At 45.4% G+C, this 25562-nt stretch overlaps 2 protein-coding genes across 3 annotated transcripts in view; both read right to left on the reverse strand.

Annotated features, from left to right (window-relative positions):
• The window catches only part of FAXDC2 (fatty acid hydroxylase domain containing 2), an 881086-nt gene that overhangs the window by 342140 nt on the left and 513384 nt on the right, over window positions 1-25562 (reverse strand). The window lies entirely within an intron of this gene.
• PCCB (propionyl-CoA carboxylase subunit beta) overlaps window positions 20607-25562 on the reverse strand; it is an 89057-nt gene continuing 84101 nt past the window's right edge. The window contains exons 14-15 of the mRNA XM_068131854.2: window positions 23586-23685; window positions 20607-21359 (exon numbers count right to left, since the gene is read on the reverse strand). Of these exons, the coding sequence (XP_067987955.2) occupies window positions 21238-21359; window positions 23586-23685 (222 nt within the window). The 3' untranslated portion in view covers window positions 20607-21237. The remainder of the gene's footprint in view (window positions 21360-23585; window positions 23686-25562) is intronic.

A 25562-nucleotide genomic window follows, 5' to 3' on the forward strand; every position in this document is an offset into this window, starting at 1 on the left:
ATTGGAATCGGACATAGAATCCCCGATCGCTGGATCGACTCGACGTCACCTGGGAGGCGTGCAGAGACATTGGGGGCAAGGGCCGTGAGTGTTGCCAACACTGTTGTGGGTTAAGGTGGCGCCACCTATACTATAGATAAGGATTGTATGGAAGTGCTGTAAACGCATTGTGATTCCTGTGCGGGATTTGGGAATATATTGGGGATTGTTCGTAACCTTTGGTGTGGACTCGTTATTGATTGACTTATTTTCACCCAAGGACCATACATCTTTCTGCCGGGGCTCCCCTCGAGGTTGACCCCGTAACATTATACGGTTCTATATATTTACTAGGCAGGAGAGGGAAGGGTGAGGAAGGGAGTGGAAGAGGGTTCATCACCTTTTCGTTGAATATCTGCTGGTGAATGTGCAGTTCATCACGTTTCTGAGTTAAGTGTGATGCCCATCAGGAAGAAGAAGAAGCCTTACTACCAACGTCGTACAATTCCGGAATTGTTTGATTTATTTGTGTTCAAATGTCTGGGATTGTTTTGTATTTATTTATGCGAATGTGTACTTGTATATAACTGTCATTAATTAAAACAAGGCTTAGACACTATCGAGCGATTTTTATTTTATTTTTTAATTAAAAAAAAAAACGAACTTAAAAAAAATATTTCCGTTTTTTTTTTTTTTTTTGGCCTACAACACTCCCAGGCACACTGATGAACCTCTGAAAGTTTGACGAAGATCCGTTCAGCCATGTTTGAGAAATATGGCGACACAGACAGACACACAGCTCTCTTCGATAGCAAACAAGAAAGAGCAATCAGATTGCAAACCCTCCAGGATGACTGTATTTTCAGTGGTTTTTAAGGCTTTTGTGTTAAAACAAATATGGCGACCGAACCACGTGACCGATGACATCATTTTTTTTTTCTAAACTAATTTATTCCGAGATTATGCTCAATAAATTTCATCTTGATCGGACGAAGTTTTGTACTTGTCGAATTATGACGTCATAATGGAGGCACCTATGACATCATTAACATATTTTATTCCCCATGGAAAGTTCTTTACAATGAGCCGTCTCAATTTTTTCTATTCAGCACTTTCGGAGCACCCCGTGACCGATGACGTCATAATTATCATTTAAAAAAATTATACAGGTGGAGTTGTACCTTTGGTGAAAATTTCCTGTCAATCGGAACAACAGTTGCAGAGAAAATCGTATTTATTCTGTGTGGACAAACAAACAAACAAACAAACAAGAAGACGTCATGCGTAGCACGATACTTGCAAAATCCGCCCTCCCCCAAAAGTTTTCCAATGATACATGATGGCCTATGTTGACCTTTTGGCCTATGGTGACCTCAAAAATACTTGGTGGTTGAATTCAGTAACCAGATATGCAAGTCCTCTTCAAATTTCACATCAATTAGATGAAAATTTAGGATTTTAGAAATGTGGCCTATGTTGACCTTTTGGCCGATGTTGACCTCAAATATACTTGGTGGTTGAATTCAGTGACCAGATATGCAAGTCCTCTTCAAATTTCAAGTCAATTGGATGAAAATTGAGGATTTTAGAAATTTGGCCTATGTTGACCATTTGGCCTATGTTGACCTCAAGGCCTATGTTGACCTCAAAGATACTTGGTGGTTGAATTCAGTGACCAGATATGCAAGTCCTCTTCAAATTTCAAGTCAATTGGATGAAAATTGAGGATTTTAGAAATTTGGCCTATGTTGACCTTTTGGCCTATGTTCACCTAAAATATAATTTGTGGTTGAATTCAGTGACGAGATATGCAAGTCCTTTTCAAATTTCAAGTCAATTGGATGAAAATTTAGGATTTTAGAAATTTGGCCTATGTTGACCATTTGGCCTATGTTGACCATTTGGCCTATGTTGACCTCAAAAATGCTTGGTGGTTGAATTCAGTGACCAGATATGCAAGTGGTCTTCAAATTTCAAGTCAATCAGATGAAAATTGAGGATTTTAGAAATTTAGCAAAGTTGGTGACCTTTGGCCTATGTTGACCTATTGACCCCAAAAACAATAGGCTTCTGGCATTTGACCAACCCTACCATTTGGTGAAGTTTGGTTGAAAATTGTGACCTGCAGGCCGGTGACAAACAAACAGACAAACAGAACCACAAACGCAACCGACCAATTTCCTTGAAAATCTTCGATTTTGCAAGTAACAAAAATGCAACACCTCTCCTCTGGCGAGGGTAACTACACGAGGGTCGTGCTCCAAGGATATGTCGAGAAATGATCTGCTGCTTTTCCCCGATAGTGACTCAGTGCACGAACCTCAGTTGTGACGGGTATTCGTTAGCGGTGGCGGATGTAATCTTCTGCATCAAACTTCAATTCGTTTCAACTTCTATCCAAGTATTTTGTAGCATTTTCATCTGGACTCTGTTTATCTACATCTTTGCTTTCAAAATATTACGTGCCTTGTTTTGGTTCATTTTCCACATCAGTTTTCCTTCAAGTTGGAGGTTGTGGGTAGACCAGACCACTTGCTGCCTACCCACTGTTTTGGGTAGACCGATCAGGTTCGCTTCAACTTCTATCCAAGGAGCGCAGCGCACACCGATGTCAGGCCCTGCCTGGGTGAAGATTCGAACCAAGGGTAGACAGGTGACAGGCGAATGACCCAGGTAACCAAAAAGGTATCTGTTGGGTTGTTTTCACCGTTACGCTCTGTGAACCCAACCCTCGCACGCAGCAATGCGACAACAGTTGTAATCGTGGGAAGAAAACGATAAAAATTTCTGGAATCCTCCATTTGTTGATAGCAACGTTATAGTGGAATCTTTGTTTTTAAAAATAAAACCATGTTTGCGATTTTGAGCAGAGATGGCGGCATTTCATCCCGGAGGTCAAGAAACGGAGGCTTTGCTCTTCCTTTGAAAGGCGAGCTGAGGCAGCTCGGTATAATCGCAGGGTTCGTGTGATAACACACCTAGCAATACCTGTGATAACCCTCACCTTGCACACATACAGGTGAGATATCTGTGATAGCTCTCACCTTGCACACCTAGCAACATCTGTGATAGCTCTCACCTTGCACACCTAGCAACATCTGGGATAGCTCTCACCTTGCACACTGAGCAACATCTGTGATAGCTCTCACCTTGCACTCCTAGCAACATCTGTGACAGCTCTCACCTTGCACTCCTAGCAACATCTGTGACAGCTCTCACCTTGCACTCCTAGCAACATCTGTGATAGCTCTCACCTTGCACTCCTAGCAACATCTGTGACGGCTCTCACCTTGCACACCAAGCAACATCTGTGATAGCTCTCACCTTGCATACCTAGCAAAATCTGTGATAGCTCTCACCTTGCACTCCTAGCAACATCTGTGACGGCTCTCACCTTGCACACCAAGCAACATCTGTGACGGCTCTCACCTTGCACACCAAGCAACATCTGTGACAGCTCTCACCTTGCACTCCTAGCAAAATCTGTGATAGCTCTCACCTTGCACTCCCAGCAACATCTGTGACGGCTCTCACCTTGCACACCAAGCAACATCTGTGACGGCTCTCACCTTGCATACCTAGCAACATCTGTGATAGCTCTCACCTTGCACACCTAGCAACATCTGTGATCGCTCTCACCTTGCACACCGAGCAACATCTGTGATAGCTCTCACCTTGCATACCGAGCAACATCTGTGACAGCTCTCACCTTGCACTCCTAGCAACATCTGTAATAGCTCTCACCTTGCACACCGAGCAACATCTGTGATAGCTCTCACCTTGCACACCGAGCAACATCTGTGATCGCTCTCACCTTGCACACCGAGCAACATCTGTGACACCTCTCACCTTGCATACCGAGCAACATCTGTGACAGCTCTCACCTTGCACTCCTAGCAACATCTGTAATAGCTCTCACCTTGCACACCGAGCAACATCTGTGATAGCTCTCACCTTGCACACCGAGCAACATCTGTGATAGCTCTCACCTTGCATACCGAGCAACATCTGTGACACCTCTCACCTTGCATACCGAGCAACATCTGTGACAGCTCTCACCTTGCACTCCTAGCAACATCTGTGATAGCTCTCACCTTGCACACCAAGCAACATCTGTGATAGCTTTCACCTTGCACACCTAGCAACATCTGTGATAGCTCTCACCTTGCACACCTAGCAACATCTGTGATCGCTCTCACCTTGCACACCGAGCAACATCTGTGATAGCTCTCACCTTGCACACCGAGCAACATCTGTGATAGCTCTCACCTTGCACACCGAGCAACATCTGTGATAGCTCTCACCTTGCACACCGAACAACATCTGTGATAGCTCTCACCTTGCACTCCTAGCAACATCTGTGATAGCTCTCACCATGCACTCCTAGCAACATCTGTGATAGCTCTCACCTTGCACACCGAGCAACATCTGTGATAGCTCTCACCTTGCACACTGAGCAACATCTGTGATAGCTCTCACCTTGCACACCTAGCAACATCTGTGACAGCTCTCACCTTGCATACCTAGCAACATCTGTGATGGCTCTCACCTTGCACACCCAGCAACATCTGTGATAGCTCTCACCTTGCACTCATAGCAACATCTGTGATAGCTCTCACCTTGCACTCCTAGCAACATCTGTGATAGCTCTCACCTTGCATACCTAGCAAAATCTGTGATAGCTCTCACCTTGCACTCCGAGCAACATCTGTGATAACTCTCACCTTGCACACCGAGCAACATCTGTGATAGCTCTCACCTTGCATACCGAGCAACATCTGTGACACCTCTCACCTTGCATACCGAGCAACATCTGTGACACCACCATCTCTTATCCTCCCCCATCCAAAACCTTGATCTTTTCTACCCCCGCTAATTTCGGTCCCTTTGTGTTTTAAACCCCCTTCCCACGCCTCCTCCCCCCAAGCCCTCTCCCTCCCACACTTCTCCCTGCTCTCAAATGTTGTGGTTGTGTGCTTCCCCTTCTCTCCCCATCTTGTCTTCCGCTCCCTCTTTTTATATATTTTGTTTGTCTGGTTGATTTGTTTGTGAAATAAATGTCAGCTCTTTCACGAGCCTCGATTCAGTATACAAAAAAAAAAAAAAAGAAGAAAAAAAAGCTCTCACCTTGCACTCCTAGCAACATCTGTGATAGCTCTCACCTTGCACACCGAGCAACATCTGTGATAGCTCTCACCTTGCACACCGAGCAATTCAGTATACAAAAATAAAATAAAAAAATCTGTGATAGCTCTCACCTTGCACTCCAAGCAACATCTGTGATAGCTCTCACCTTGCACACCGAGCAACATCTGTGATGCCTCTCACCTTGCACTCCGAGCAACATCTGTGACAGCTCTCACCTTGCACACCGAGCAACATCTGTGATAGCTCTCACCTTGCACACCGAGCAACATCTGTGATAGCTCTCACCTTGCATACCGAGCAACATCTGTGATAGCTCTCACCTAGCAACATCTGTGACAGCTCTCACCTTGCATACCTCGCAACATCTGTGATAGCTCTCACCTTGCACACCTAGCAACATCTGTGATAGCTCTCACCTTGCACACGTAGCAACATCTGTGATAGCTCTCACCTTGCACACCGAGCAACATCTGTGATAGCTCTCACCTTGCAACATCTGTGATAGCTCTCACCTTGCACACCTAGCAACATCTGTGATAGCTCTCACCTTGCACTCATAGCAACATCTGTGATAGCTCTCACCTTGCACTCCTAGCAACATCTGTGATAGCTCTCACCTTGCACACCGAACAACATCTGTGATAGCTCTCACCTTGCATGCCGAGCAACATCTGTGACATCTCTCACTTTGCATACCGAGCAACATCTGTGACACCACCATCTCTTATCCTCCCCCATCCAAAACCTTGATCTTTTCTACCGCCGCTAATTTCGGTCCCCTTGTGTTTTATACCTCCCCCCCCCCCCCCCTTCCCACGCCTCCTGCCCCCAAGCCCTCTCCCTCCCACACTTCTCCCTGCTCTCAAATGTTGTGGTTGTGTGCTTCCCCTTCTCTCCCCATCTTGTCTTCCGCTCCCTCTTTTTATATATTTTGTTTGTCTGGTTGATTTGTTTGTGAAATAAATGTTAGCTCTTTCACGAGCCTCAGTATACAAAAAAGAAAGAAAAAGCTCTCACCTTGCACTCCTAGCAACATCTGTGATAGCTCTCACCTTGCATACCGAGCAACATCTGTGATAGCTCTCACCTTGCATACCGAGCAACATCTGTGATAGCTCTCACCTTGCATACCGAGCAACATCTGTGACACCTCTCACCTTGCATACCGAGCAACATCTGTGATAGCTCTCACCTTGCACACCGAGCAACATCTGTGATAGCTCTCACCTTGCACACCTAGCAACATGTGACAGCTCTCACCTTGCACTCCTGGCAACATCTGTGATAGCTCTCACCTTGCATACCGAGCAACATCTGTGATAGCTCTCACCTTGCATACCGAGCAACATCTGTGACACCTCTCACCTTACATACCGAGCAACATCTGTGACAGCTCTCACCTTGCACTCCTAGCAACATCTGTGACGGCTCTCACCTTGCACACCGAGCAACATCTGTGATAGCTCTCACCTTGCATACCTAGCAACATCTGTGACACCTCTCACCTTGCATACCGAGCAACATCTGTGACAGCTCTCACCTTGCACTCCTAGCAACATCTGTAATAGCTCTCACCTTGCACACTGAGCAACATCTGTGATAGCTCTCACCTTGCACACCTAGCAACATCTGTGACAGCTCTCACCTTGCATACCTAGCAACATCTGTGATAGCTCTCACCTTGCACACCCAGCAACATCTCTGATAGCTCTCACCTTGCACTCATAGCAACATCTGTGATAGCTCTCACCTTGCACTCCTAGCAACATCTGTGATAGCTCTCACCTTGCATACCTAGCAAAATCTGTGATAGCTCTCACCTTGCACTCCGAGCAACATCTGTGATAACTCTCACCTTGCACACCGAGCAACATCTGTGATAGCTCTCACCTTGCATACCGAGCAACATCTGTGACACCTCTCACCTTGCATACCGAGCAACATCTGTGACACCACCATCTCTTATCCTCCCCCATCCAAAAGCTTGATCTTTTCTACCCCCGCTAATTTCGGTCCCTTTGTGTTTTAAACCCCCTTCCCACGCCTCCTCCCCCCAAGCCCTCTCCCTCCCACACTTCTCCCTGCTCTCAAATGTTGTGGTTGTGTGCTTCCCCTTCTCTCCCCATCTTGTCTTCCGCTCCCTCTTTTTATATATTTTGTTTGTCTGGTTGATTTGTTTGTGAAATAAATGTCAGCTCTTTCACGAGCCTCGATTCAGTATACAAAAAAAAAAAAAAAGAAGAAAAAAAAGCTCTCACCTTGCACTCCTAGCAACATCTGTGATAGCTCTCACCTTGCACACCGAGCAACATCTGTGATAGCTCTCACCTTGCACACCGAGCAATTCAGTATACAAAAAAAAAAAAAAAAAAATCTGTGATAGCTCTCACCTTGCACTCCAAGCAACATCTGTGATAGCTCTCACCTTGCACACCGAGCAACATCTGTGATGGCTCTCACCTTGCACTCCGAGCAACATCTGTGACAGCTCTCACCTTGCACACCGAGCAACATCTGTGATAGCTCTCACCTTGCACACCGAGCAACATCTGTGATAGCTCTCACCTAGCAACATCTGTGACAGCTCTCACCTTGCATACCTCGCAACATCTGTGATAGCTCTCACCTTGCACACCTAGCAACATCTGTGATAGCTCTCACCTTGCACACGTAGCAACATCTGTGATAGCTCTCACCTTGCACACCGAGCAACATCTGTGATAGCTCTCACCTTGCAACATCTGTGATAGCTCTCACCTTGCACACCTAGCAACATCTGTGATAGCTCTCACCTTGCACTCATAGCAACATCTGTGATAGCTCTCACCTTGCACTCCTAGCAACATCTGTGATAGCTCTCACCTTGCACACCGAACAACATCTGTGATAGCTCTCACCTTGCATGCCGAGCAACATCTGTGACATCTCTCACTTTGCACACCTAGCAACATGTGACAGCTCTCACCTTGCACTCCTGGCAACATCTGTGATAGCTCTCACCTTGCACACCTAGCAACATCTGTGATAGCTTTCACCTTGCACACCTAGCAACATCTGTGATAGCTCTCACCTTGCACTCCTAGCAACATCTGTGATAGCTCTCACCTTGCACTCATAGCAACATCTGTGATAGCTCTCACCTTGCACTCCTAGCAACATCTGTGATAGCTCTCACCTTGCACTCATAGCAACATCTGTGATAGCTCTCACCTTGCATACCTCGCAAAATCTGTGATAGCTCTCACCTTGCATACCTAGCAACATCTGTGATAGCTCTCACCTTGCACACCGCTACAATGGCAAACCACCTTGCACACCTAGCAACATCTGTGATAGCTCTCACCTTGCATACCGAGCAACATCTGTGATAGCTCTCACCTTGCATACCGAGCAACATCTGTGATAGCTCTCACCTTGCATACCGAGCAACATCTGTGACACCTCTCACCTTGCATACCGAGCAACATCTGTGATAGCTCTCACCTTGCACACCGAGCAACATCTGTGATAGCTCTCACCTTGCACACCTAGCAACATGTGACAGCTCTCACCTTGCACTCCTGGCAACATCTGTGATAGCTCTCACCTTGCATACCGAGCAACATCTGTGATAGCTCTCACCTTGCATACCGAGCAACATCTGTGACACCTCTCACCTTACATACCGAGCAACATCTGTGACAGCTCTCACCTTGCACTCCTAGCAACATCTGTGACGGCTCTCACCTTGCACACCGAGCAACATCTGTGATAGCTCTCACCTTGCATACCTAGCAACATCTGTGACACCTCTCACCTTGCATACCGAGCAACATCTGTGACAGCTCTCACCTTGCACTCCTAGCAACATCTGTAATAGCTCTCACCTTGCACACTGAGCAACATCTGTGATAGCTCTCACCTTGCACACCTAGCAACATCTGTGACAGCTCTCACCTTGCATACCTAGCAACATCTGTGATAGCTCTCACCTTGCACACCCAGCAACATCTCTGATAGCTCTCACCTTGCACTCATAGCAACATCTGTGATAGCTCTCACCTTGCACTCCTAGCAACATCTGTGATAGCTCTCACCTTGCATACCTAGCAAAATCTGTGATAGCTCTCACCTTGCACTCCGAGCAACATCTGTGATAACTCTCACCTTGCACACCGAGCAACATCTGTGATAGCTCTCACCTTGCATACCGAGCAACATCTGTGACACCTCTCACCTTGCATACCGAGCAACATCTGTGACACCACCATCTCTTATCCTCCCCCATCCAAAAGCTTGATCTTTTCTACCCCCGCTAATTTCGGTCCCTTTGTGTTTTAAACCCCCTTCCCACGCCTCCTCCCCCCAAGCCCTCTCCCTCCCACACTTCTCCCTGCTCTCAAATGTTGTGGTTGTGTGCTTCCCCTTCTCTCCCCATCTTGTCTTCCGCTCCCTCTTTTTATATATTTTGTTTGTCTGGTTGATTTGTTTGTGAAATAAATGTCAGCTCTTTCACGAGCCTCGATTCAGTATACAAAAAAAAAAAAAAAGAAGAAAAAAAAGCTCTCACCTTGCACTCCTAGCAACATCTGTGATAGCTCTCACCTTGCACACCGAGCAACATCTGTGATAGCTCTCACCTTGCACACCGAGCAATTCAGTATACAAAAAAAAAAAAAAAAAATCTGTGATAGCTCTCACCTTGCACTCCAAGCAACATCTGTGATAGCTCTCACCTTGCACACCGAGCAACATCTGTGATGGCTCTCACCTTGCACTCCGAGCAACATCTGTGACAGCTCTCACCTTGCACACCGAGCAACATCTGTGATAGCTCTCACCTTGCACACCGAGCAACATCTGTGATAGCTCTCACCTAGCAACATCTGTGACAGCTCTCACCTTGCATACCTCGCAACATCTGTGATAGCTCTCACCTTGCACACCTAGCAACATCTGTGATAGCTCTCACCTTGCACACGTAGCAACATCTGTGATAGCTCTCACCTTGCACACCAAGCAACATCTGTGATAGCTCTCACCTTGCAACATCTGTGATAGCTCTCACCTTGCACACCTAGCAACATCTGTGATAGCTCTCACCTTGCACTCATAGCAACATCTGTGATAGCTCTCACCTTGCACTCCTAGCAACATCTGTGATAGCTCTCACCTTGCACACCGAACAACATCTGTGATAGCTCTCACCTTGCATGCCGAGCAACATCTGTGACATCTCTCACTTTGCACACCTAGCAACATGTGACAGCTCTCACCTTGCACTCCTGGCAACATCTGTGATAGCTCTCACCTTGCACACCTAGCAACATCTGTGATAGCTCTCACCTTGCACACCGAGCAACATCTGTGATAGCTCTCACCTTGCAACATCTGTGATAGCTATCACCTTGCACACCGAGCAACATCTGTGATATCTCTCACCTTGCACACCTAGCAACATCTGTGATAGCTCTCACCTTGCACACCTAGCAACATCTGTGATAGCTCTCACCTTGCACACCGAGCAACATCTGTGATAGCTCTCACCTTGCACACCTAGCAACATCTGTGATAGCTCTCACCTTGCATACCGAGCAACATCTGTGATAGCTCTCACCTTGCACTCCTAGCAACATCTGTGATAGCTCTCACCTTGCACACCTAGCAACATCTGTGATAGCTCTCACCTTGCACTCCTAGCAACATCTGTGATAGCTCACACCTTGCACACCCAGCAACATCTGTGATAGCTCTCACCTTGCACACCGAGCAACATCTGTGATAGCTCTCACCTTGCACACCTAGCAACATCTGTGATAGCTTTCACCTTGCACACCTAGCAACATCTGTGATAGCTCTCACCTTGCACTCCTAGCAACATCTGTGATAGCTCTCACCTTGCACTCATAGCAACATCTGTGATAGCTCTCACCTTGCACTCCTAGCAACATCTGTGATAGCTCTCACCTTGCACTCATAGCAACATCTGTGATAGCTCTCACCTTGCACACCGAGCAACATCTGTGATAGCTCTCACCTTGCAACATCTGTGATAGCTCTCACCTTGCACACCTAGCAACATCTGTGATAGCTCTCACCTTGCACTCATAGCAACATCTGTGATAGCTCTCACCTTGCACTCCTAGCAACATCTGTGATAGCTCTCACCTTGCACACCGAACAACATCTGTGATAGCTCTCACCTTGCATGCCGAGCAACATCTGTGACATCTCTCACTTTGCACACCTAGCAACATGTGACAGCTCTCACCTTGCACTCCTGGCAACATCTGTGATAGCTCTCACCTTGCACACCTAGCAACATCTGTGATAGCTTTCACCTTGCACACCTAGCAACATCTGTGATAGCTCTCACCTTGCACTCCTAGCAACATCTGTGATAGCTCTCACCTTGCACTCATAGCAACATCTGTGATAGCTCTCACCTTGCACTCCTAGCAACATCTGTGATAGCTCTCACCTTGCACTCATAGCAACATCTGTGATAGCTCTCACCTTGCATACCTCGCAAAATCTGTGATAGCTCTCACCTTGCATACCTAGCAACATCTGTGATAGCTCTCACCTTGCACACCGCTACAATGGCAAACCACCTTGCACACCTAGCAACATCTGTGATAGCTCTCACCTTGCATACCGAGCAACATCTGTGATAGCTCTCACCTTGCATACCGAGCAACATCTGTGATAGCTCTCACCTTGCATACCGAGCAACATCTGTGACACCTCTCACCTTGCATACCGAGCAACATCTGTGATAGCTCTCACCTTGCACACCGAGCAACATCTGTGATAGCTCTCACCTTGCACACCTAGCAACATGTGACAGCTCTCACCTTGCACTCCTGGCAACATCTGTGATAGCTCTCACCTTGCATACCGAGCAACATCTGTGATAGCTCTCACCTTGCATACCGAGCAACATCTGTGACACCTCTCACCTTACATACCGAGCAACATCTGTGACAGCTCTCACCTTGCACTCCTAGCAACATCTGTGACGGCTCTCACCTTGCACACCGAGCAACATCTGTGATAGCTCTCACCTTGCATACCTAGCAACATCTGTGACACCTCTCACCTTGCATACCGAGCAACATCTGTGACAGCTCTCACCTTGCACTCCTAGCAACATCTGTAATAGCTCTCACCTTGCACACTGAGCAACATCTGTGATAGCTCTCACCTTGCACACCTAGCAACATCTGTGACAGCTCTCACCTTGCATACCTAGCAACATCTGTGATAGCTCTCACCTTGCACACCCAGCAACATCTCTGATAGCTCTCACCTTGCACTCATAGCAACATCTGTGATAGCTCTCACCTTGCACTCCTAGCAACATCTGTGATAGCTCTCACCTTGCATACCTAGCAAAATCTGTGATAGCTCTCACCTTGCACTCCGAGCAACATCTGTGATAACTCTCACCTTGCACACCGAGCAACATCTGTGATAGCTCTCACCTTGCATACCGAGCAACATCTGTGACACCTCTCACCTTGCATACCGAGCAACATCTGTGACACCACCATCTCTTATCCTCCCCCATCCAAAAGCTTGATCTTTTCTACCCCCGCTAATTTCGGTCCCTTTGTGTTTTAAACCCCCTTCCCACGCCTCCTCCCCCCAAGCCCTCTCCCTCCCACACTTCTCCCTGCTCTCAAATGTTGTGGTTGTGTGCTTCCCCTTCTCTCCCCATCTTGTCTTCCGCTCCCTCTTTTTATATATTTTGTTTGTCTGGTTGATTTGTTTGTGAAATAAATGTCAGCTCTTTCACGAGCCTCGATTCAGTATACAAAAAAAAAAAAAAAGAAGAAAAAAAAGCTCTCACCTTGCACTCCTAGCAACATCTGTGATAGCTCTCACCTTGCACACCGAGAAACATCTGTGATAGCTCTCACCTTGCACACCGAGCAATTCAGTATACAAAAAAAATAAAAATAAATCTGTGATAGCTCTCACCTTGCACTCCAAGCAACATCTGTGATAGCTCTCACCTTGCACACCGAGCAACATCTGTGATGGCTCTCACCTTGCACTCCGAGCAACATCTGTGACAGCTCTCACCTTGCACACCGAGCAACATCTGTGATAGCTCTCACCTTGCACACCGAGCAACATCTGTGATAGCTCTCACCTAGCAACATCTGTGACAGCTCTCACCTTGCATACCTCGCAACATCTGTGATAGCTCTCACCTTGCACACCTAGCAACATCTGTGATAGCTCTCACCTTGCACACGTAGCAACATCTGTGATAGCTCTCACCTTGCACACCGAGCAACATCTGTGATAGCTCTCACCTTGCAACATCTGTGATAGCTCTCACCTTGCACACCTAGCAACATCTGTGATAGCTCTCACCTTGCACTCATAGCAACATCTGTGATAGCTCTCACCTTGCACTCCTAGCAACATCTGTGATAGCTCTCACCTTGCACACCGAACAACATCTGTGATAGCTCTCACCTTGCATGCCGAGCAACATCTGTGACATCTCTCACTTTGCACACCTAGCAACATGTGACAGCTCTCACCTTGCACTCCTGGCAACATCTGTGATAGCTCTCACCTTGCACACCTAGCAACATCTGTGATAGCTCTCACCTTGCACACCGAGCAACATCTGTGATAGCTCTCACCTTGCAACATCTGTGATAGCTATCACCTTGCACACCGAGCAACATCTGTGATAGCTCTCACCTTGCACACCTAGCAACATCTGTGATAGCTCTCACCTTGCACACCTAGCAACATCTGTGATAGCTCTCACCTTGCACACCGAGCAACATCTGTGATAGCTCTCACCTTGCACACCTAGCAACATCTGTGATAGCTCTCACCTTGCATACCGAGCAACATCTGTGATAGCTCTCACCTTGCACTCCTAGCAACATCTGTGATAGCTCTCACCTTGCACACCTAGCAACATCTGTGATAGCTCTCACCTTGCACTCCTAGCAACATCTGTGATAGCTCACACCTTGCACACCCAGCAACATCTGTTATAGCTCTCACCTTGCACACCGAGCAACATCTGTGATAGCTCTCACCTTGCACACCTAGCAACATCTGTGATAGCTTTCACCTTGCACACCTAGCAACATCTGTGATAGCTCTCACCTTGCACTCCTAGCAACATCTGTGATAGCTCTCACCTTGCACTCATAGCAACATCTGTGATAGCTCTCACCTTGCACTCCTAGCAACATCTGTGATAGCTCTCACCTTGCACTCATAGCAACATCTGTGATAGCTCTCACCTTGCATACCTCGCAAAATCTGTGATAGCTCTCACCTTGCATACCTAGCAACATCTGTGATAGCTCTCACCTTGCACACCGCTACAATGGCAAACCACCTTGCACACCTAGCAACATCTGTGATAGCTCTCACCTTGCACACCTAGCAACATCTGTGATAGCTCTCACCTTGCACTCATAGCAACATCTGTGATAGCTCTCACCTTGCACTCCTAGCAACATCTGTGATAGCTCTCACCTTGCACTCATAGCAACATCTGTGATAGCTCTCACCTTGCACTCCTAGCAACTTACAGCTCTCACCTTGCACACCTTATCCAATCCTCACCATGTTGCTCATTTTGAATCGGTAATCCATGTTTTGAGCCGAAGATGACTTTCAATGCCGATGAAGTCGCCTTTCGGATTTTCTTGTTTCCTTTGTCTGTTTGTGAACACTGAGACCACTTTGGCCCCTTGCCTATCCACAACAATTTTATACACGTGACAATGTTAATGACAAATGGTTTGTCTTCCTTCATTAAATTTCCCTGTACATGCTACTGGTTGCCGACTCTATTCGACTGAAGGTTGTCAGTACTACTACTACTACTACTACTATTACCACTACTACTACTACTATTACAACTATTACTACCAATACCACTACTACTACTACTACTGTTACAACTATTACTACCAATACCACTACTACTACTACTGTTACAACTATTACTACCAATACCACCACCACTACTACTGTTACTACCAATACCACCACTACTACTGTTACTATCAATACCAATACCACCACTACTACTACTAGTACTACCAATACCACCACCACTACTACTACCACTATTACTACCAATACCACCACTACTACTATTACTACCAATACCATCACCACCACTACTACTACTACTAGTACTACCAATACCACTACTAATACTCCCACTATTACTACCAATAGCACCACCACTACTACTACCAATACCACCACCACCACTACTACCAATACCACCACTACTACTACTAGTACTACCAATACCACCACCACTACTACTACTAGTACTACTAATACCACCACTACTACTACTACCAATACCACCACTACTACTACTACCAATACCACCACTACTACTACTACCAATACCACCACTACTACTACTACCAATACCACCACTACTACTACTACCAATACCACCACTACTACTACTACCAATACCACCACTACTACTACTACCAATACCACCACTACTACTACCACCAATACCACCACTACCACTACTACTACTACCAATACCACCACTACTACTACTACTACCAATACCACCACTACTACTACTACTAGTACTACCAATACCACCACTACTACTACTACTCGTACTACCAATACCACCACTACTACTACTACTACTCGTACTACCAATACCACCACTACTACTACTAGTACTACCAATACCACCACTACTACTACTAGTACTACCAATACCACCACTACTACCAATACCACCACTACTAGTACTACCAATACTACCACTACTACTACCAATACCACCACTACTACTACTACTATTACTACCAATACTACCCCTACGATTTCATTATGCGCGGACGAAGATGTTTTTGGCCAAGTTTTTCATGACCCGGATGGTCAGCTCCGAATTCCACGAAAGGCGATTTTGGTTGGAATTTGTATGTTTAAGAATGCCGGTGATAACTCTGCTACTCTTCGTGAAAGATACCGTGGGATATTTAACGTCCACCAACTGACGCTAGCACTCGGGATATCCGGCTCAAGGTCCACCTGCCAGATGACATTTAAATTCTGTATTTTCCTCGCACTATTAACCAACTTGTGGTGTGATGGACGCTTTTCGGCGTTTAGGGGAAGTAGACACGAGATCTGGGAAGTTACTCCATTGTGGAATCTCACTGCCTTTTCTGACCGCATGCGTGCAAATACTGATGAATCCCATGGAGGGTTTGGGTTCGAATCCTGACCAGATATAAACTGCCGCCCTGGTGTCGCACAGGCAGGGTGATTGGTCAATGTGTGCTGCCCCTCGGATGAGCGTTAAACTGGAATCCCGTCTGCTGGCATTAGTCGGTGGACCTTAAAGATCCCACGGTGTCCACGAAGAGTAGGCGAGCTATCACCGGCATCATGACCAAGTTCCAAATTCCTGCCCGAACGACTGCTGGGAAGGCAATGGCAAACCACCCAGTATAACCCATGTCAAAGTGCTTTGGCATGACTAAATCTACCTCCAAGCAGAACAGAATACCAATCCAATGGGACAAACATCGAGCGAGGTCGTATCCGGTCCACCCCTGGAATGATCCAGGGACCCTTGTGCCGTTCCAGAGATTTATGTGACGTCATTTTAGCCTTTACGACTTCCAGGTAATGAGGTAGTTTTAGCTCTAAATTACGTTTCTAGAGGTCTCTCCCCCTAATCCAACCTATCATGTTGTAAATCAGTAGCATTTCCTCCGCATCACAAAAAGATGCAAATTCAGGTGTTGCCATGACATCATTCCGGTATCAACAAGACCATATCAGCCGAAGCCTTGGGGACTTGTAAAACAAAAGTATGAGCAATGCAAGGGGGTGCAGCATCATGAAGAATATGACTGTATGACCTTTCTGTGTAGAATGTACGAATGTTTACCATTTGCTCACCTGGAACGTCGTTCGAGGGAGCTTAGGGGATGGCGCGTTGTCCGTCAGTCAGTAAACACTTACAACTTCTGCTCTGAAACCGCTGATGGGATTATGACCAAACTCGGCACTAATAATATTTGTTATGTTGTGATGAAAGTTTATTCACGGCATTTAAAAAAAAAAAAAGTCGGTGTCTAAGGGGGTGTACCGGGGGTCAAAGTGTGTCCAGGTTTGACCCCCAAAATAGGAATTTGCTTTTTCCTCTGAAACTACACACACTATTTTGATGAAACCTGACCACAACCTTCTCACCCGTGATGTACCAAAGTTTGTTCACGGCTTTAAAAAATCTGGGCCTGAAGGGGTCTATGGGGGGGGGGGGGGTTTCCCCCCAAAAGAGACATTTGCTTTCTTCTCAGAAACTACAGACGCAATCCCGATGAAACTTGACCACAACCTTAATTACCCATGATGTATCGTTTGTTCCCGGCATTAAAAAAAAAATCGGGGTCAAAGATGGTATATTGGGCGTGTTGCCCCCCCCAAATATGTATTGTTTCTTTGTTTAAAGTATTATGATTATGTTGGTATGATTCTACATGCCAACATGCATGTATATGCCCTGTCTTGTAGCAACCATTGAAATTGGTTTAACATATCTTTAGTCAGTGCATATACTGTTTATTCTACCAGGTGAATGCCCAGGGGTATTGCCCCCATTTTATTTTGTATTGCAGTACGATGAGATCTCAATTTGACCTTTATCTCTAACCCACAAACCCATAGAGATGATCCAGAAGTGTAGGTGCAGGACAAAGGCTTGAAACAGAATGGTGGCACCTTTTGGCCGCTCCCCTCCGGTCTGATTGTCCATGTCAAATCTGACGATTGGCAGGTCTGACATCTTTAAACTAAATTAGAATAAGAATCACATGTACCCTCGAAGGATGGAACCTATAAAATAGTCAAGCCAACGTACGTGTGTGTGTGTGTGTGTGTTTTTTTTTTTAAGACCATGTTACGTATATTGTCCATGTACTGACTTCTGCTGGTCAGACTTCGAGACTTAAAACATCATTTTTCACCAACGAGAGCCAGACCAAGCATGACAAGCGCACAGCAATTTTTGATGCATTCCATGAAAAGAGCACCCTCGTGTGGAACGAACCGATATCCAGAACGTTTGGCTTTTAAAAGCCAGTAACTAGATCCGACTACAAATCTATTTTTCACTTTACATCCAATTTGTGTTTAAATAAAAGCATCATTAAGCATCAAATGCAATTTCAATGTATTTTCCAATAATCCATGGCTGCTCCATACATGTTTTTGGAAATTCAATTGTTTTACACACCTCATACTTGCATTATTTAACCAAGTGAGAACATGTTTGCTTGTGCACCTCTAACACTTCGCAACATTGCAATTATATTCCTTGTGCAGGGGCAACTATATATCGTTTGGGGAATATGATTGTTGTGTACTATTGAAATAGTAAATCAAAACTTAAATTGGCAGGTTTATGTGTAACGAGTACACTACCGGTCAGAAGTTTTAGAACACCTAAATTTTTCCAGTTTTTAATGAAATTTAAGCAATTCAAGTCCAGTAAATAACCTGGAATGGTACAAAGGTAAGCAGTAAACTGCCTGAGGTTAAAAAAAAAGTTTTGTGAGAAAGCCAAGGTGTCAGTGAGTACAGTTTCCTACACCATCAAAAGGCACTTGGAAACTGGAGGAAACTCTGACAGGAAGAGGTCTGGCAGACCCAAAGCCACAACAGAATCAGAAGACAAGTTTCTGAGAGTCAACAGCTTGCGTGATAGGCGGCTCACAGGACAACAGCTTCAAGCACAGCTTAACACTGGTCGAAGTAAGCAAGTCTCAGTTTCAACTGTGAAGAGAAGACTTCGAGCTGCAGGTTTGACAGGTCAAGTGGCAGTAATAAAGCCATTGCTAAGATGGCAAAATAAGAAAAAGAGGCTTGCCTGGGCCATGAAGCACCGCCAGTGGACTACTGAAGACTGGAAGAAGGTCTTATGGACCGATGAATCAAAATTTGAAATCTTTGGTTCATCAGGCAGGGTTTTTGTACGCCGTCGAGTAGGCGAAAGGATGGTTCCTCAGTGTGACACCAACTGTCAAACATGGAGGAGGAAGCGTGATGGTCTGGGGCTCTTTTGCTGGATCCAGAGTCGGCGACTTGCACAGAGTGAATGGCACCCTGAACCAAAAGGGCTACCACAGCATGTTGCAGCGCCATGCAATACCCTCTGGTATATGCCTAGTTGGTCAGGCGTTCATCCTACAGCAAGATAATGACCCCAAACACACCTCCAGGATATGTCAAAAATACCTTCGAGGAAAAGAACAAGACGGTAGGCTTCAAATCATGGAATGGCCAGCACAGTCTCCAGACTTAAACCCCATCGAGCTGGTTTGGGATGAACTGGACAGAAGGGTGAAAGCAAAGCAACCTCCAAGTGCAACACATTTGTGGGAATTTCTGCAACAGTGTTGGGAAGAACTTCCCGAACAATATTTGATTTACATTGTAGAAAGTAATTCCACGAGTGTGTTCGGCGGTTATATCTGCAAAAGGTGGCTACTTTGCTGAGTCAAATTTTTAAATTAAATTTTGTTAAACAAAATGATTCTATGATTTCTTTTTTTTCATGTCCAATTGTTTTGTTCTATGCTTAATTTCAGAGTACATTGAGACATTAAACTTTGTAAATTACAATAAAAACTGGAAAAATTGAGGTGTTCTAAAACTTTTGACTGGTGGTGTATGTTTCAGGATTACATTGCAATCTCCAACTTTCTGTAGGCGAAACATCAAAATGGTCCACACGAGACGACTGGTCTGTATCTCGGCCAAGTTAAATGAACGCTACAAGTTGGCAATATGCAGAAAATAAAATCTCCTGATGCAATTCAATCCGAGAGCTGAAGTCCAAAGTCAGTTGAGGTTCGTAGCTTACTAATACTTTTACCAAAAGAGAGGTTTGAAATTTAAATACCTTTTCAGGTACCACATGTTTAATCTAATCAAGCTGCCTTCCAAAGCTGGGTGTTCTCCATCATGCTAAGTCCTGTGTTCACTCCCTCCCTGATGCACACATTCATCTAATAAACACTGACTGGTTAATTTTGCAAAAATTGAAGCTCTTCTTCTTTTTCACATTTGTGGTTAACATACCTCCCTGAAGCAGTCCTATACCACTCTCTCCATGGCTTATAGTTGGCAAACCATGAGCATCTCATTGGCTTCATCCTTTGATTTGATTTTTACTCCAATCAACTATTCCCACACCTAGTCCTCTTACTTGCATGCCCTTCCATCCCACCCCCACACAGGGCCCTTTCCCCATTAATTCACCCAACTGCTCGTGCTATGTCCAACTGTTCCCCATCACCCCAATGGCGATATGCCAACCTATCCTCCGCTTTCCTCTTCCACAAGTCTAGACTTTGTGTACAAAAAGGTCCCACGGCAAGTTATTTATTTATTTTCTAAGGCTTGAATAAATTAAAATGCATAGCAACAGTGAGGACAATACATCTGTGCAACATTATATTTATTGTTATGAAAGCGTTTTCTTTGACCATGTCCCTTTTCTCCAATCAATTGTAACAAACACCATTTTCTCAACATAAACTACCATGGGTATTTAGTGCGTCGGCATGGCCGTGCAGCTAAGAGTGGATAAATGGAAAAACATGGTTGGCCAAATTATAGGTTTGAAAGAAGTCATTTAAGGAATTGTATGAACGATGAAAACAGAATTTTAGTGCATAGCTCAGCCAATGAGAATGCATCGAATTTGAGATGCAATGATATGTGAATCCAAAGAGTCAAAGTCATTGACATCAAGGGGTGGTGTTGTTTCTGCCACAGAATCAAAACAAAAATCCTGCAATTTAAACTAAATAACAGAGGGAATGTTACCTGCAAGTCTTCGTTTGTTTCTCATAACGAAGTGCCACAATGAGACGGTGGCGGATACTTCAGCACTACTGGATGGTTTGATGGAAAACTCTGGTGGGCCTCAAGTTGTCCTTGCACACAAATAGAATAACAACCATCCTCCCATAGAATACAAGGCCCGATAATTGAAGCAATTTGTTGTTATTCGATTATAGTGCAAATTAAATGGTGACAAGCAAGTAAAGTACACTATGCAGTGATGGTTCACAAAGGTATATTAGCATGTTTCTTCCATGGGTTATGTTGCAACTTTCTCTGAAGGATCTCTAGGTCAGCACAGGCTCGACGTCGGGTCTCACTGGGAGATATAATATCATCAACAAAACCTGCAAGGAGGGTGGATAGTTACACAGGTTCAGATGTAGCTGTGTCCATTCATGCATTGATTGGGATCAAGAGCAATGAGTGAGATGTGAAAGAGATGGACATGTGAGTGAGTGAGCAATGAGATGGACATGAAAAGGCTGGGAAGCTACTTGCCTGAAAATGGTTTTTGAAAAGGAATTTTGGTTTTGTTTAAACACTGGAATGAGCTTACATCTCTTACAAACACCTAACCAAAATAAATAAATAAAAAATAAAAAATAAAAAGACAAATGAAATGCAAGTAATGATCAAAAATGACCATTTTTAGGTTTTTGCAGTTTTGGATAGTAAACCACCCAGAGGTGGTTAATCTAATAACTAACTAGAGAGTTCATAGAACACCTTACACCTCACAGTCTTAAGAAAAAGGACTTGGGAAAAGTCTTTTAAACTCTTGGTTATCGCGTTTCTGAGCATGATCTATATTTTCTATGAGCCGCCATCTATTCTGAATCTCAATATTCCCCGACACCAAGCACAAGGAAAACGTTACATTTTTCAGATGGCGTAAAATGCTGTAATATTTTGTTCAAGTACTGCTAAACTGGAGGTTGTTGGAAGTGGCAAGAAGGTGATTTGTATTTTACATTATTCAAATATACAAGTCATATTTAAAGAAAATAAAGATTTTAAAAGCTGTAGATTAAAAAAAAAAAAATCGGCAGTTTACCGCCATTTACACCACCTTATTTAACACGTTCAATTAATTCTTCCTGCCTGTTTGGCATTTATGGCCTTCCTAAAAACGGTAATTATAACTCCGTCGATGAAGTCACTAGTTCGTATGGTGAGGAATGCCAGTATTGAAAAACATCATTTCCAAAACATTTTAAGATTATTTCTCCGAAATAATCTCAGAGTGGGTCCTGGTGGGCGGCCGTCCATGCATACGTACGTCGGTTAAAATGTGACTAAAACATCTTCTCCCCACAAACTACCCGACTGATATGGACTAAATTTGGTATGATGCATCAGGACAGCAAGGTCTCATGGGGTTGTGCCCCATATAAAGTGGGTTAAAAGGGGGTTTTGCCCCAAATATTGGTATTTCATTCAAAAATCTTCGAAGAAACCACCAGGCAGATACAGACTAAACTCACATGAGGCATCAGAACCATGCCCTTAACATTAAGTTGTGCCACGGGCCACCGACCCGAATCCCTAATTTTCACCGAAACATCTCCAAATAACTGATCGACACGGATCAAATTTGGTACAATGCATCAGGACAGTAAGATCTCATGGGATTGTGCTCTCCATCCGGATCTGCCCATTTCAAGAGGATGAAATTTGGGGGTTTGCCCCAAACATTATTTCATTCAAAAATCTTCTCAGAAACCAACAACCGGATCTAGACCAAACTGGTCACGTGGCATCGTAACTATGCCCTAACATTTGGTGTGCTCCCCATGGCCATATCTCCCCTGGAAAGGGGACCACATGCTCCCTCCCCTAATCCCATATATTCACTAAAACATTTGCCTCACAAACTAGGAGACCAATTGTGGACCAAATTTGGTAGGATACATCAGAACAGTACGGTCTCATGGGGTTGTGCTCCCCATCTGGATCCACCCCTTATAAGAGGCTGAAAAGGGTGGTTTGCCACAAAGTCAGGTAATTTATTTTAAAACCTTCTCAGAAACCATGCGGAAATAAACATCCGTCCACCATGGAGTAAAATAGTCTATTTTTGAAGAGTGAAATGAATGAATGAATGAATGATCGTTTTAAGGCCATTTTCCCCCGCTTTAGCGGGGGTTAGCCTTGCGGGCCCGATGACAATCATGGTTCCCTGTTTGAGGCAATGTTTTTTTTAATGTCCAGATGCCCTTCCTGACACCAACCCTTGGTCACGCTCTTACGATGCGCAGGGATACAGTGTACCTATTCTAAATCGGGGTACACACCGTGATCATTCATCCCAGCAAGCTGGTACTCAATTTGCCGACCTCGGAAGGATGACAGGCTGAGTCAACCCCCCTGGCGTTGGTTCAGCGATCGACCGGGATTCGAACCCAGGATCCTAGGATCCCAAGCCGGCACCCCTAACCGCTAAGCCAACACCAGGGATCTATTTTTGAAGAGTAAAAGACTATTTTTCATTTTATTTCTTTGTAATTCAAACGTAAACTAAAACCCTGCAAAATTGTATATAAATTGTATATAAATGGGGGGTATCATACCTCTGGATGCAGCAGGAAATGGATTGGCGAATTTCTGCACATATTCTTCCTCTGCTGCTAACTGGTCGTCCTTCCCTCTAAATATGATTTGTACTGCTCCCTTCACAACATAAGTACAAGGATCATCATGCCGATATATAGTGCAGCTGTGTATAAAAGGAACAGCTGCAGCAATGAATTTATATATATACATATATATATACATATTGTTACAGACACGACTTTGATGTTAAGGTGGGCCGAGCGGAATGGCCGTCGTGTCCGCACAAATTACCCGATTGTACTTGAACGTTGACGAAGCCGCGCCACGCTGGCTCAATAAGGAAAAAGAAGACACACGGCTGGATTATAATGACGACACCAGGGATACGGTTCTCAAGACCTCCGGAGCAGATTATATTCGTTACGGAAGGTCAGATTACAGGGACGAGAGGTACAACATAGAAAGACAAGCACTTAGACACAATCTTATATTATTCCCGGACAGACGACAGACAAACGGGACAACGGCTGACTCACACGGGGGTTGATGGCAGGAAAGCGGTTGTCGATGGCTCCAGGTGCACCTGTGCTCAAAGGTTAGAATCGACCCGGTCCGGTCCAGAGATGCGGGAGGTTTCACAGCGCTCGGAGGGGACGTTCTTTCTCAGGCGGGCCTTTCTCTTCCTCTCAGCGATCGCAGGCAACGTTCTTTCTCCAGCTGGGGGCGCATCTGACGTCACATCCGGCGCGTGGCCGCGTATATCCGGCGGGGAGTGACACGCCCTCGGCTCGTTAGCTCCGCCTCGTGGAATCGGCACGTTGCTTCTCATTGGGTGCGTGCGGGGGGTTTACCAGGCTCCGCCCTTGACGAGGAGCTGACAAGGAGCCCCTTCGTGGTAACCCCGTGGAGCGCATGGTCTGGAGCGCATCGTCTGGAGCGCATTGTCGATGGCGGCGAACCGAGCCGGTGGGAGGATGCACACTCCCCCCCGCGCAGCGCCGTGCCCCTCTGTTGTTGTAGACGGGGAAGAAGATGGGAGGAGGTATGGGAAAGGTCCTAAACTCACTACTGATGCCATATAATCACATTCTGGTGCAACGAAGAGTCATAATTAATGGAGACGAGGCCTTAACTGACATAGACTAAGAATAACTAGGAAGATGTCCGAAAGTTGTCTACGTGTGGTGCGGTGGACCTGGGCACGACATTTAATGGGGGAATAAGGGGAAGGTCGGCTCTACTGATTGTTATTTACATGCAATGGGACTAGGGAATGGGGGATTGGGGAAAGTTGGGGAGTATTGGAGAAAATAGGGGAATATTTACAAGCGGATATGGAGGCCAAATTCCATATTCGCAACATTGCACCCTTCTCTACCCTCGGGGCGTCCCGACCCGATAAATTTTTACCTACTTTAGTGTGGCACGCAATGTAGTTCCCTCTACTATTAACTCTACCCTGAGTGCGACAGTTTTACAGATATTCACAAATGAGTAAATATGTCCCCCTGCGACGTTGCACCCTTCTCCTCACAGAAACACACCCACAGGATAACCGAATCCGGAAAGAATTCTCAAACTACACATACAGCCGGTAGGGAGCATTATTTACAAGATTACGCTGATATCTACACTACGATCCAGGACCTGTTTTTGGAGGAACACATGCAGATGTTATGCATAGAGAGAGCGCGCTTGCCAGCATCGATACACCAACCCACGAGTGCTCTGTGGCCGACGGCCTTTAATAACGTGCAGAGCACCCTTTCCCAGCATCAAAAGCACCACCCCACCACCAATCGGTGCAGTCACCATTGTTCATTGGAATAAAAATAAATTCGACAACCCCTAACCCTGCAGGTGTCTCTTGCTCTTCTTGTGGTGCACTTGGTGTTAACTAAAAGTGGTTCACCTGTATGGCATAGGTGCCACGTTGACCCATAGGTCCATCCCCGGGTGGTGCTTGGCCGCAAACGAACTGCGGTCCATTGTGG

The sequence above is a fragment of the Myxine glutinosa genome, chromosome 1 (assembly GCF_964187855.1).
Source record: "Myxine glutinosa chromosome 1, kmMyxGlut1.1, whole genome shotgun sequence".
Lineage (NCBI taxonomy): Eukaryota > Metazoa > Chordata > Myxini > Myxiniformes > Myxinidae > Myxine > Myxine glutinosa.